The 12494-nt window shown below is 29.7% G+C and overlaps 1 protein-coding gene across 3 annotated transcripts; it reads right to left on the bottom strand.

Annotated features, from left to right (window-relative positions):
- Positions 1–7152: 7152 nt before the first annotated feature.
- Positions 7153–11988, bottom strand: LOC107023178 (phospholipase D alpha 1). Of its 3 annotated transcripts, none has more exons than XM_015223779.2 (4): positions 11887–11988; positions 11192–11294; positions 8186–10085; positions 7153–7903 (listed from the first exon to the last, which is right to left on the bottom strand). In XM_015223779.2, the coding sequence occupies exons 2-4, from the start codon at positions 11285–11287 to the stop codon at positions 7470–7472; spliced, it is 2430 nt and encodes an 809-aa protein (XP_015079265.1). In that variant the 5' UTR covers positions 11288–11294; positions 11887–11988; the 3' UTR covers positions 7153–7469. The 3 variants fall into 3 exon arrangements, with proteins under 3 accessions (XP_015079265.1, XP_015079264.1, XP_015079263.1); XM_015223778.2 differs by lacking the exon at positions 11887–11988 and adding an exon at positions 11437–11777; XM_015223777.2 differs by lacking the exon at positions 11887–11988 and adding an exon at positions 11510–11776.
- Between the last annotated feature and the right edge of the window lie 506 nt (positions 11989–12494).

Genomic DNA, 12494 nt, shown 5'->3' with positions numbered 1-12494 from the left:
TATAATATCAATTGAAAGTTTTAACATGTACATTTTAATTTAATAAAAATAAAAGTTTAATTAACTTTTCATCATAGATATTTAAAATAATTTTTTTATATAAAATAATTTTAATATTAAAAATATATTGATAATTATCATTTTATATAATTTGATTCTCAAAATCACTTTTTAAAAAAGTTCAGTCAAACACAATTTGCTTATAAAAATACTTTCTTAAAAAATATTTTAAAAATATGTTTCTAAAAATTAGTTATTTCTAGCAATAATGTTAAATAGGCTCTTGAAAAGATGAAGAATTGGAGGAGTCCAGATCCTAAATGATGGATGAAAAAGAAAAAGTGATCAAATCTATATTTACGTCGAAAAAGCTCAAATTTGAGAATTGTTAATAAAGTTACAATACCTAAATTCTATTTTTTTTAAAAAAGTTACATTTCTTTTTGAAAATCTAAAATCTTGATTCTATAATACATAGAATATTTCAAGTTTATTTTGTTGGTGTTAATTTTAGGTATGGAAAATAAGGCACAAATCCTAATTTTTCAGAAGTTACATTTTTTCATAATTCTATTGGTACGTATATTATTTTAAGTTCAATTCGTTGGTGTTATATCATATATGTTGTAAAGTTACAAGAGCTAAACCTTAATTTTGTAGAACTTATATTTTTTATGACTTAAACTCTAATTTTATTAATTCATATATTTCCAGTATCTAAACCTTAAGTTTATTAATACGTGAATTTTTCTAATACTAATATTTTAGGTCTGGAAGATTGATTTAAGCCCTAAATTTTAATGTGATTAATTCATACCTTTTTTGGGTAAGTTGGAAGTTTGACATTGGTTTTCAAATGATTCATAGCTTTTTTCTTAGTAAGTTTGAAGTTTGTTGTTTGTTAATCATCAATCTTAACTAAACTAAGTAACGGTTAATAAATCAATAAATTTTTCGACTAATTTCACATTTATCATATATCACATTCAGAATGAATTAACATATGACTATATTGAATAAAATTAGCATGAACTAAATAACTGTGTTGTATAAGTTTACTGATTATAATTGTTGTTAAGCCTGATTCGTTTATGAAACTTATATTGCTCACGAAAAGATACATTATACCTAATTTCTATAAACTTTTTTTTCCAAATATCATTTCAATCACTTACTTTTTTTTCAATCATTATTTTATTCTGGACTCATATTAAAGAGACTGAAAGCTCTCGCTAGTTACTATACAAGTTAATATTTCATCTGGAAATAATTCTATCATATTTACTCTTTTTGTTTCAAAAATAAATATGGCTTCTTTAGCAAAAAATCTAATGAAAGGTTTTCTAAATTTATTCGTTGTCTTAGGTCTTTTATTGATTTTTATTGCTAAAATAGAAGTTACATCTATTTTTGCCTTGTTTTGGAATATAAAAGGCAATATATATATAAGTAGAAAAGGATTATATTCCCATCTATAAAAATTGAAAAGTTGAACATCCACATGGACAGTTTTCTTTGTTTAGAAAATTTTATTTTATATTCTCAATTTGTTTCTAATAACATGCTTCTATATAAACATGCATTAAAAATTTTTGTTTCAATTTGTTTTTCATATTTTTTTTGTTAGTTTTAAAAGCTTTAATTTTTTTTATAGATATATTTAAGATCACAATATTAAAATATATTATCATATGGTTGACATATCTTTATTTAAGACCATAAAAATTTTTTTATTATTTTTTACTATTTTAAATTATATATTACAAGTTAAAGTAGGATAAATAAACTAAACAGTAAAAGTTTGCCATTTAATTGTTGGTTAGAGTTAGAATAATAATAATATGAAAATTGGTTAGGCAAAATTTCTAATTGCTAGAATATTTTTATTTTTAGTTACGTAAAAAAGAAGTTAAATCTTAAAAAACAATTGAATGTATACATACAAAATATTCTATAAGTACTTTTTCATACATCACGATTTACAACCAAATTGAGAGGATACTACAATTTCTTGTATTTCTATATTCTCTTCTGTACTCCTCGCCATTACTGTTAGAATCTTTCACATCTGCTGCAAATTGAACCCTTTTCTTCTTAGAATTCATCTTCTTTTCACCTGTAACATAAACATGAAAAATGGCAATGACAGAATCAAAATTTTCATTAAAAAGATTCAAAATTTATGAAATAGATATACAAAATAGTTGAATAAAGTTCGATGTTTCATATATACATAAAAAATTATTTTAATGATCAAAGAGGTGAACCCTTACTACAAAGTGGTCCCATTCTGCGAACAAGGTCGCTAAATTGCTAATAATCATATTCTTAATTTATGTGATACTTTTTATTGTCTTTTTCTTTAGATCTAAACAACGTGAATCTTGACCAATTGACATGACAAGACTTTGTAAACTTATACTTCCTTTAATCCATACTTGGTAAATTGTTATTTAAGGACATATAAAGTAAATTTTTCACTATTACTCTTTTAAAACTATTTCCCAAAAAAAAAAATATAAAGTAATTAAAAAATGCTAAATATGAAAAACAGCCCTAATAATTCTCTTCGAACTTTAAAAAATTTAGTTACAATCCACCTAATAAGTCTGAACGAGGATATGAGTCTTCTTAGCTTAATTGATTGTCTATTCGAATCTTATAATGACGATATTTTTTTTTACAGATATATTTAAGATTGCAATATTAAACGAGTACCTGAATATAAGCAAGATTTGAGAATAGGCTTTTGGCGTGGAGATTTTTGTGATTTATTGTTGGTTAGTTTAACCTCTGCAACTGAATAATATTTTTGGCGAAGAAGATCAAATAGAAGAATACTGCCGCCAGAAACAACCACCGCCGCTGTTGCCATTGCCAACACAACGACTTGTGAGCCCATCATAATAATTGATAACAGATTTGAATGTATAAAATTGATTAGAAGATAGAGAATTGTATAGCAAGACACAATTTCTTGTTGCAGTTCTTTTTTTTATGTATATATAGAGACACAACAATAAATACCTAGTATGTATTTTTAGTCAGTCAAATCAAATCTTTTTAATTAATATTGATTTTGAAATCCACATCGTAATCGGTCAAAATTTTGTTACGTTAGTCATTGTATAACTTTGAGTTACATTCCAACTAGTTTTAGGTTTTAAAATTTAAATTAGTTTTAATATGCATTATTTACTTATTATTTAAATTTTTAATCTACTTCATATTATATAATTTTGAGTTATATTCAAACTAGTTTTAGGAGGTATATTATCAGTCTTAATACACATTAATTATCTATTATATTTTTAATTTACTCGATATTGAGATCTCTTAATAAAAGTTGGTCTTTTTCATATGATAGCGTAAGTTAAAATAGTTGGATGGCCAAAGTTTGAATTTGGGCAGCGAGTTGCACACTTCCCACAACTACGACCAATAGTCAGGCGCGGAGCTAGTTTAGTCCGAATCCCTTAGGACGGAAAATTATATTATTTATATATGATTAAAATAATTTTTAAGGATATACATCGTAGATGTCGAACCTCATTCAGCTACTTCATATGTCAACTTTTACATATTTTAAACCTCCATATTAAAAATCTCTACTCGAGCACTGCTAATAGTGTGCTTAAATGAACTCATTTGACTCTTAAAAAAATAAATATTGTGATAAATTGATAATTCCTTTTACTTATTCATTGTATTACAGATGATGTTTATATTAATTTGTTCAATCTAAAAATTTAAAAATAATGGGCAACTTTCACATATATTAAACAAAAAATTCATATTTGTATGCTATAGCAAAGTTTGCATAATTGCGCTCCATAGCAAACATAAAACTGTATAATTCGCTATACATATACAATTGTATAATTCGCTATCCTATTTCACTGCAATTGTATAATGCACAATCGTATAATTCGCTGTCTATTTCGCTACAATATTTGTATAAAATTTGCTTTGCATACAATTGAATCGAAGTAAAATGTATGTATATTGCATAATTATAAGTGTATAGGAAGAAGATATATGTTTTTCTCTCGCTTTATACAAAATAGAAACACAATTTATACACTTCTGTGTATAAAGCGAGAGAGGCGAGCAGAGGGAGAGTGGCGAGCGAGATTTTTAGGAGAGAGGCGACTGGCAAACTTTGGCTAACGTTTGCTATATAGCACAATTAAATCAAACCGTAGCTACTCTATTTATTTTAAGTTATTAGTTTGTTATTATACACAATTATCCCAAAAATAATTTAATATTTACTCGTTTTGTTTCAAAATAGATATTGGACAATGAAAGGGATTTTTAATTTACTCTTTTGCTAGGTCTTCTTGTTGATGCTAATAAAAACTTGTATTCATGATTGGAAAGCCCTTAAGAATCAATTACCACCTGGAATAAAAAAAGGCAATATATATTAAAATTGAAAAAACAAAATACTGAGAACCATACACTATAAATAGAAAAGGGTTTTATTTATTCTCATGGTCGTTTGGTACAAAGATTAATAATGTAGAGATTAATAATATTAAAATTAGTAATATATGAATTAGTAATATAGGAATTAGTAATGCATGGATTATTTTTGCCAAGTGTTTAGTTCATTGTTTCCCACTTCATCTTGTGTTAAGATTAAAACTTTATAAAAAAACTTCTTTCCAATTATACCCTTGAATTATTATGCAATTGGGTTAAGGTAAATAATTACCGAAGAATATTTCTTTTATGGCCTTCTAACTAGCAATGAAAAAATAATTTTATCGTCACGTTTGCCTTTTTTTACTTAAATTATTTGAGGATAAATAATTGTCATCTTAATAAATTGATCACTTACAAATATCAATTTTCAATTTAAAAAATGATAAACTACCAGCTTTTAAAATTGAAAAGACGTTAAACAATAGTAAAATTAAATAAACCATCTACATTTTCGCATAAAATTGCAAGTGGTAATTTAATATGTATTCAATTTTATAAATTGTTCAAAATACAAAATATTAGAAAACCGCACAAACATTTTAATTATTTTATTTATTTTCTTGATTTTATGTATTTAGGTTGTGCTAGTAAATTTATTTAAATAAATTAGCATACAAATTATTTAGAGATAGTTGTTTGTTACAAATTATTCTCTCTAAATAATTTGTAAGCTAATTCATTTAAATAAATTTACTAGCACAATCATAAAACATAAAATCAAGAAAATAAATAAAGTAATTAAAATGTTTTGAGGGATATTTTTGTCTTTAGTAGACTTATCCCATGATATTATATCCTATGTATTGCTAATATCTCCAAATAGAAGGTATTAGTAATACATCATATAATACCATATAGGAGGTATAACTAATTCACGTATTAGTTATACATAAACCCAATTTCCAATCAAATTTAGTACTAAATAATATTATTTATAATACATAGACTATATATTTTAATACGGCCTACCAAACGAACTCTGGGAAAATAATGTTAACATCCACATAGTAACTCTATCCATGTGGACCATATCTAAGTGGAATGATTTGATAGATGATTATAATTATGTAAATGTCAATAATATAAAAATTAATGTATTATTTTATTAAAAAATAGTTATGTAAAATTTAATTATTTATATATTAGTTAATATTTCACCTTTTATATTATATAAATAAAGTAATACATATATTTCCTACTGAAACAACTATCAAACTAATACTCCTATTCATGTAGAATTTGATTAATGCACAACTCACCTTCAAATCAGTATGAATTTGATTAATACACAATTCACCTCCAAATCAGTATCAACCGACTCCTTGACATGATTCATTGCAAAATGAAATCGAATTATGTTACTTAGCATGCATAGAATCTTGGATTCTTTTGTAAACTCTGAATGTAGTGAAATAGTATCAATCGATCAATTTAGAAGGGAGTAGTAGGTAACATAAGCGATAGTGTTAAAAAAAAGGACATGTGTCTAACGCCCTTAAATTTAAAGGGCCTTACTTTTAATAATAATGTGTTATTATTTATTGTTTTTTAACAAATATTGAATACTATTTGTAAAAAAAGTAAACATTTCATGAAAAGTGAAGGAATTATTAGAAGAATTTTGATATATTTGGAGCACTATATCTAATGAAAAATAATTTAAATAATAATAGTTATTTATCAGTTGAAAAGTAGAAGAAATCAATTATATAAAAATTATAACGATTTAAATCTAAAACCTCAACTTTATTTTAGACCATTAATATGCTTAAGCCGCTCCCGATAGATAAGTGGAGATGTCATGATTGATTGCATTAAGCAATCTAGAAGGGAATCAAAGTGAGTATTGTTTCGTAGCAATAATAATATGATAGTAGTGACATCCAATGAGAATAAGGTCACCATTTGTTCACATCCCAATAACTCAATTCCAAATTCCCCTTTAAAAAATATAATTTTTAAGTGAAAAATAAAAAGTAAAATTAAAATAATTTTTAAGTGAAAAATAAAAAGTAGAAAAAAATTTACTTTTGATTTTTGAGCTAAGTTATTTTTGACTTTGTCAAACACTTTCGAACTTAACTTAAGTTTTTTTTTTTATATTTGTCAAACCTATCAGAAATCAAAAACTGATTTAAAAGTAGATTTGACCAACTTTTAAGTTAATCCAAACACCCTCTTATTTTGATAGTTTTTACTATTAAGTCAAAGTCAAAAAATAGAATTTACTTTTAAGTATTGTTTTAAAGTTAAATAGGTTTTTAAGCAATTTTATAGTGTTCAGGTAAAATTAAAATTGAAATACTTATAAGCATTTATTTTTAAGCAAAGTTGAGAAAATAAATTAAAATTTCTAATTTATATTAAGAATTAATTACATATTTCACATGTCCCTAGAATTTCCATCATTATTTCTTAATGAGCGTGTCAAGGTTCAAATGTAACTAGCAAAAGTGGACGAAAAGAGTAAGTCGTAATTCAAAAATCAATCCAAACGAACTTTTAGAAATCCTAACTCATTTTTTTATGTAGGCTTTGCTTATAAGTCATAAGTTATATATTCATCCAAATCGACTCTAAATATCAAATCGAACAAACGGTAGATCTAGATCATGCCACACGTCTTGTACATAACTGGTGTGAGGAAAGTGATATGTTTGGTTAAAATGGCATAACAAAGATGAAGTTGGTATATAAAGACTCAAAAGGGAAGTATTCGTACAAGGCTAATTTTCCAGAGAGATTGCAACACTTGCAAAACTCACATGTAAAATGTAAAGAACAAAATGCAACAAAGACTTACAGTCAATAAAGCATCTCATACAAACTCAAGTGCACTATCCAACCAAACAAAAAGAAAAACAGAAATCTGAAAAAACTACTATCATGTATTATTATTCCACAACAAACTGCACCCTTCAACTAACACACGAGTTTGTTACCTCTTCGCATAACAAGTAAATACGCGAATTATCCACTTATGTAGTGAGGTTGGGAGGAAGGTAGTCAGATTTAGTACCAAGAACCCGGGCCTTGGTGTCGGGGAAAAATTCATGGCCTGGTAGCTCTGTGATATCCCCTTCGCTAGCCACTCCAATAGGGTAGCGGAGCAAGTGACCAGGCAGATCTCTTTCCAGACTCTCACTTGAATACAGATCCCAGTATTTATCAGCTATTTGATTCACCTTTCTCACACATTCCTCACTTTCTGGATGTTGGAAGGTCTCATCGAGCATACCAAGGTGCTCGTACCACAATGCCATTCTGAAACCATGAACTTGACCCCTAGCTGGTTTACTGGTGACCAAATGATAAGGCTGGTAGGCTCCCATGGCTATTTCTGAATCTCTAGCACCATCCATAGATCTCTGGTTTATGTTGGCCGATCCAACTATGATGTACTCGTCATCCACTGTTAAGAAGTAAAGTTAGTTATGAGCTAGTGTAACATTTATGCAGTACTTCACACGAAAACCGACACATTTTCAAAACTTAGAACCGTCCTTCCCTTTAATTCAATTCAGAAATCTCAAAAGTTCATCAAATTAACAAATCAAGAAAATTTGAAGAATGACCAATTTCGATTTCATCAGTCATTTAAAAACTGTTTAATTACTGACTTATTCTAGACATCTAGATTTCAATATCAGAAAGCTAATAATATGATACAACTACAATTGTAAACAGTACTTACCAATCATCATCTTGGAGTGGACATATATCATGAAACGTCGTGCCTCCTGGGCTCGCATGTAATTAGAATCAGGCTCTGGGCTCTCAGAAGGTTCATATTCTCCGCTCTTCTTCACCTCTCGGTTACCAATGCAGAAAAATGTCAAATAATTCCTTGGATCTTCCTCAATACCTTTAGCATTCATTGCTTGAACAATGCACTTGTACATCATCTCCATTGTCCTCCTCTGCCAGTCTAATATTGCTTGTACTGATGCACTTTCGGGGATTCCTTCTGGCCACATTGGGACTACAACATAAACAGTAAACCTTTCCCCGGCTTCAATCTTACTGACAATCTTCAAAGCAAGTTCCTTTGGAATGACATGCAAAGCACCTATGTCCTCTACCTTGATATCATCACACTGCCAGTCGGCACAGCTTCCAAGAAAATACTGATTTTCAATGTAAATAAAATTTTTTGCACGACGAATAGCATGAATATAAGCATCTTGGATGCTTCTATCAATTATGTTATCCTTCCCACTGACAAGACCAGCTTTTGCAGCATCTTCAGGTGTGTCAGGAAAGCCAAAGGCAGCCCCTCCATCAATTGATCTGAATAACTGAACATTCCATGTTTCATGATCATCAGGGTACATCACCGGGGATGGTGGAATTATAACATCATCAAGCTCTCTAAAGTTGACAAGAATATCCTTCCCTCCCTGCTTTCTCCATCTCTGTTCAAAATTAAACAGAACGTCCCAAGCAATTGGGCCTTCAAGCCGAGAGTGAATGTCATGCCAGGGCTCCCTTGGTCCACCTTTGGTAATTGAGCCATCAGCAAAATTAGGTTGGTGGAAATCATCATGATGTGCAGTGTCCAATGTCCTAAAAAGCGAATGGAAAGGTGTATCATATCTCCCATCGCAAAGATCAATACCTCCCACAAAACTCAGAATTCTCCTCTTTTCCGACTCTCCGCTGGGCAGTGCACTGTCCACTACTATGATTTTCTGGTGATGGGTAAACATGGTAGATATTTGTATATCTTGGACAAAGCTTCCACCATTATCAGGATTCCGAGGGCAAAGGACACAGTTTACATCAGTACCTTGAAAGTACTGTTCAGTTTCTTGGTCATGAGTGGCCATCAGACCATCCTTCTTCAGCAAACCGACAGACGTCCTATCATCCCAAACAAGCATAAGAACTTTTACACCTTCACTTGCCTTCTTCTTGAGCAGCTCCCCCAACATGATGTCTCCTCCAGGTTTTTGCCTCCTCGAGTCCCTCACCAAGGCTATTTCAGTATATACTGACCAGCCAGTAATGTAAATCAAGTGCTTTGCATTAGTAATAGCATCAAAGATATCTTCCCAACATCTGTGGGGCTCATAATACTTTCCGCCAGAGAGAGGGATTTTAGGAATAAAATTGTCTGGCACATGAGCATCTTGATACAATGAAACCCGCGATCCCGGTCTCTGTGCAAAGAAAGTGTAAGGGACACCAGGATATCTAGAGCTTCTAATTCCACGTCCCCAGTTTGGATCTTGACTAACGTCAAAATACTGTAGCTTTACGTGGATTTTGGAACCTTCTGCTATAGGATTCATTTCTTTATCCAGTATCTCAACCCATTTATCAATCTCCTCCCCTTCCAGAAGTTCTTCAACCGGAACATAAGCTCTTCCAATTAAGGATGCACCAAAGGGATTGTCATCTTTGACAGTGAATATAACATTTGAAGCCATATGCGCACAGTAAATGTGAAAAGACTCGTACCACCTTGGATTTTTAGGTTCATTTTCAATTATTCTTGTTCTCCCAACCCTAGCCTTCTCCAAATCAATTGTAGCATAAAGTTTTGGAGTTCCTTTTCCAATACCAACTGTCTCCTCAAAATGTTGCTTTATCTGAAATATGAGATTTCAAAATCAAAATTTTCATTAAGGGGCAATCACCTCCTCACAAAGAACCCTATTCTAGTTAAATCATGATTAGAATTCCAAATAGATTGCTGTATCAAGAAAAAAGGATAAAGAAGTTATTAAACATCTAACTAATGTAACAGAAAGTTGACTATGTACTAGCAATGTATACAAATCATATACAGAGATCAGCAAATTACAGAGATTTATCAATGAAAAAGATCATTTAATGTTACTTCCAGAAAAGATTCAAAACTCCATAGTTCTAGCTGAAAACATGAGGTGCACTAAATACTGGACCGTACAGCCCAACATTGAACTCGGTGTATACGGGCACGCACCTCAACTCTGCTTCCACTTAATTAACACTGTCGATCCTAGTACAACAGATTCATTTGTCTAACAGGCGAATAATTGAGATTACATGTATTATTGGGTAAAAAAATCTAATGTACATGGGGCATACTTAAATTTCTCCATCAGATTTAACCTTGTGTTTTTTCATATGGACAGACTACAAGATTCTGTATCATGGAGCTATGCTTGATCATAGGCCACAACCTATGTGCGTGCTGCTGTTGAATATGAGGGATTGAAAGAATTAGATCATTACAAATGCTTGAAAGATAAGTTGAGAATCAACAAAATGGATGTAACCAATAATTACCTTCCCCGAGCCTAATTAGCCTCAAGAAATCCCCAAAACCCAATAATTAACCAAATCATACTTTTATAATCATGTATTCATTTACATTATCCAACTAACAGTGTTCCATAGTCCATCTCTGCTTTATGATGTTCCGAGAGAAGGCTTTGTTGTAATCACAAGGAAACTACTAAATTCCAGAACTGGTGTAAAAATCTCACTATTACTTAGCAGCTAACAAAAGTAGCATTCTTCATAAGCTTCATGATACAAGAGTGTTGGCCCTTCAAACAAATAGTACTAATTTGGGAACAACTGACCCAATCTTCCACACTAACATACTCAATTCAAGCAAAACATAACGGAAAAAAACAAAAATTGAAACTGAACACAATTAACCTCGCGATCCAAGTCAATCAAAAACATAGATCATAAGTTCACCCACCTTGCTAAAGAAATGCCCACCCTCCTCCTCACCCTGCAGATTATCAACCTCAAAGATCGTGACATGTAGAGTTCCATGAAGCTGAATCTGAGCCATTTTTCACCTGCTTATCCAAAGATTTTTTTTTTAAAAAAAAAAACACATTACACCCTCAGCCATATAATCAACAGCAAAACATCAAACTACTATAAACACAAACAATCAACTATGTCTAGATTTAACTCAAAAACCAGAAAAGATTAAACCTTTGCCAAAATGACGTCAGAAAAATCAAGTAAAACTAGAAGTTGAGAAGAAGAAGAAGATCTGAAATCTTACACCGACAAATACAAAATTGAAGTTTCAATCAAAGAAAAGAAGAGAGAATATGATCCAATCTATGCTTGTAGGATGAATAAAGGTAGTATTTTTTTTTATGTAATATAAAAAGTTGTGAGAACGAGGGGAGCAGTGAGTATCCTTTTTATTAATAGTATATCCTAAATTTAAGGACTGGATCGGATCTTTATGCTCTATGCAAATATTCTACTCCAATTTAGATCTGTATACACACTATACGATTATAGGCTATTAAATTTCGTCTCGTTAACGAGAGTTCGATTATAAATGTATACACACTTTATATAGTTCAGTTCACATCTAGTGCAGTTGAAAAGCAAAAAAACTTTTAGTCAATTGTTGATTATGAAAATTACCACAGATAACCGGAAATTCTGCTTTGTGGAAAGAAAATGTAAAGATTGATTTCTGACTGTTGACAGACTTCCGTGTAATTTGATCAATTTGACAAGTTGCTTGTTTTTCTCTAGTGTCTATAATAGATATTTAATTTAATTATTCATTTTTAAGATTTTAGGCACCCGTAATTTGAGGATATATTAAAGCAAAATAAGAAGAAAAAAATGGAGTAGTTATTTTTCTTATTTTTAAAATATTGAATTTTTTTATTTTTAAAATATTGAACAAAGTCTTAATATGCAGAGACATAATAACTACATAAGATACTATTGTAGACTTATTTCCATTTACAATTTGATGGTGAATTTTTTGCTCATTAGTATATGTACAACTTTTAACTATAAAAAAAAAAAAAAACTTTTAACTATGTGTATAATTGAATTTTAAGTGATTCTGCTTAGGTGGATGTGGATTTGTATATTTACGGAAGTGATATATGATCAGAAAATTTGGTTAGAATTTAAAAAATTATAAGATTTTTTTATTTTAAAATAAATTGATTTTTTTTCTATTTTTTAGTTAAAAATTGTTAAAATTAAAAGATAAAAATATTTTAAAAGGTAAA

Source organism: Solanum pennellii, chromosome 6 (genome assembly GCF_001406875.1).
Source record: "Solanum pennellii chromosome 6, SPENNV200".
Taxonomy (NCBI): domain Eukaryota; kingdom Viridiplantae; phylum Streptophyta; class Magnoliopsida; order Solanales; family Solanaceae; genus Solanum; species Solanum pennellii.
Note: the sequence above shows the minus strand (reverse complement) of the source record. Positions and strands in the feature narration are given on the sequence as shown.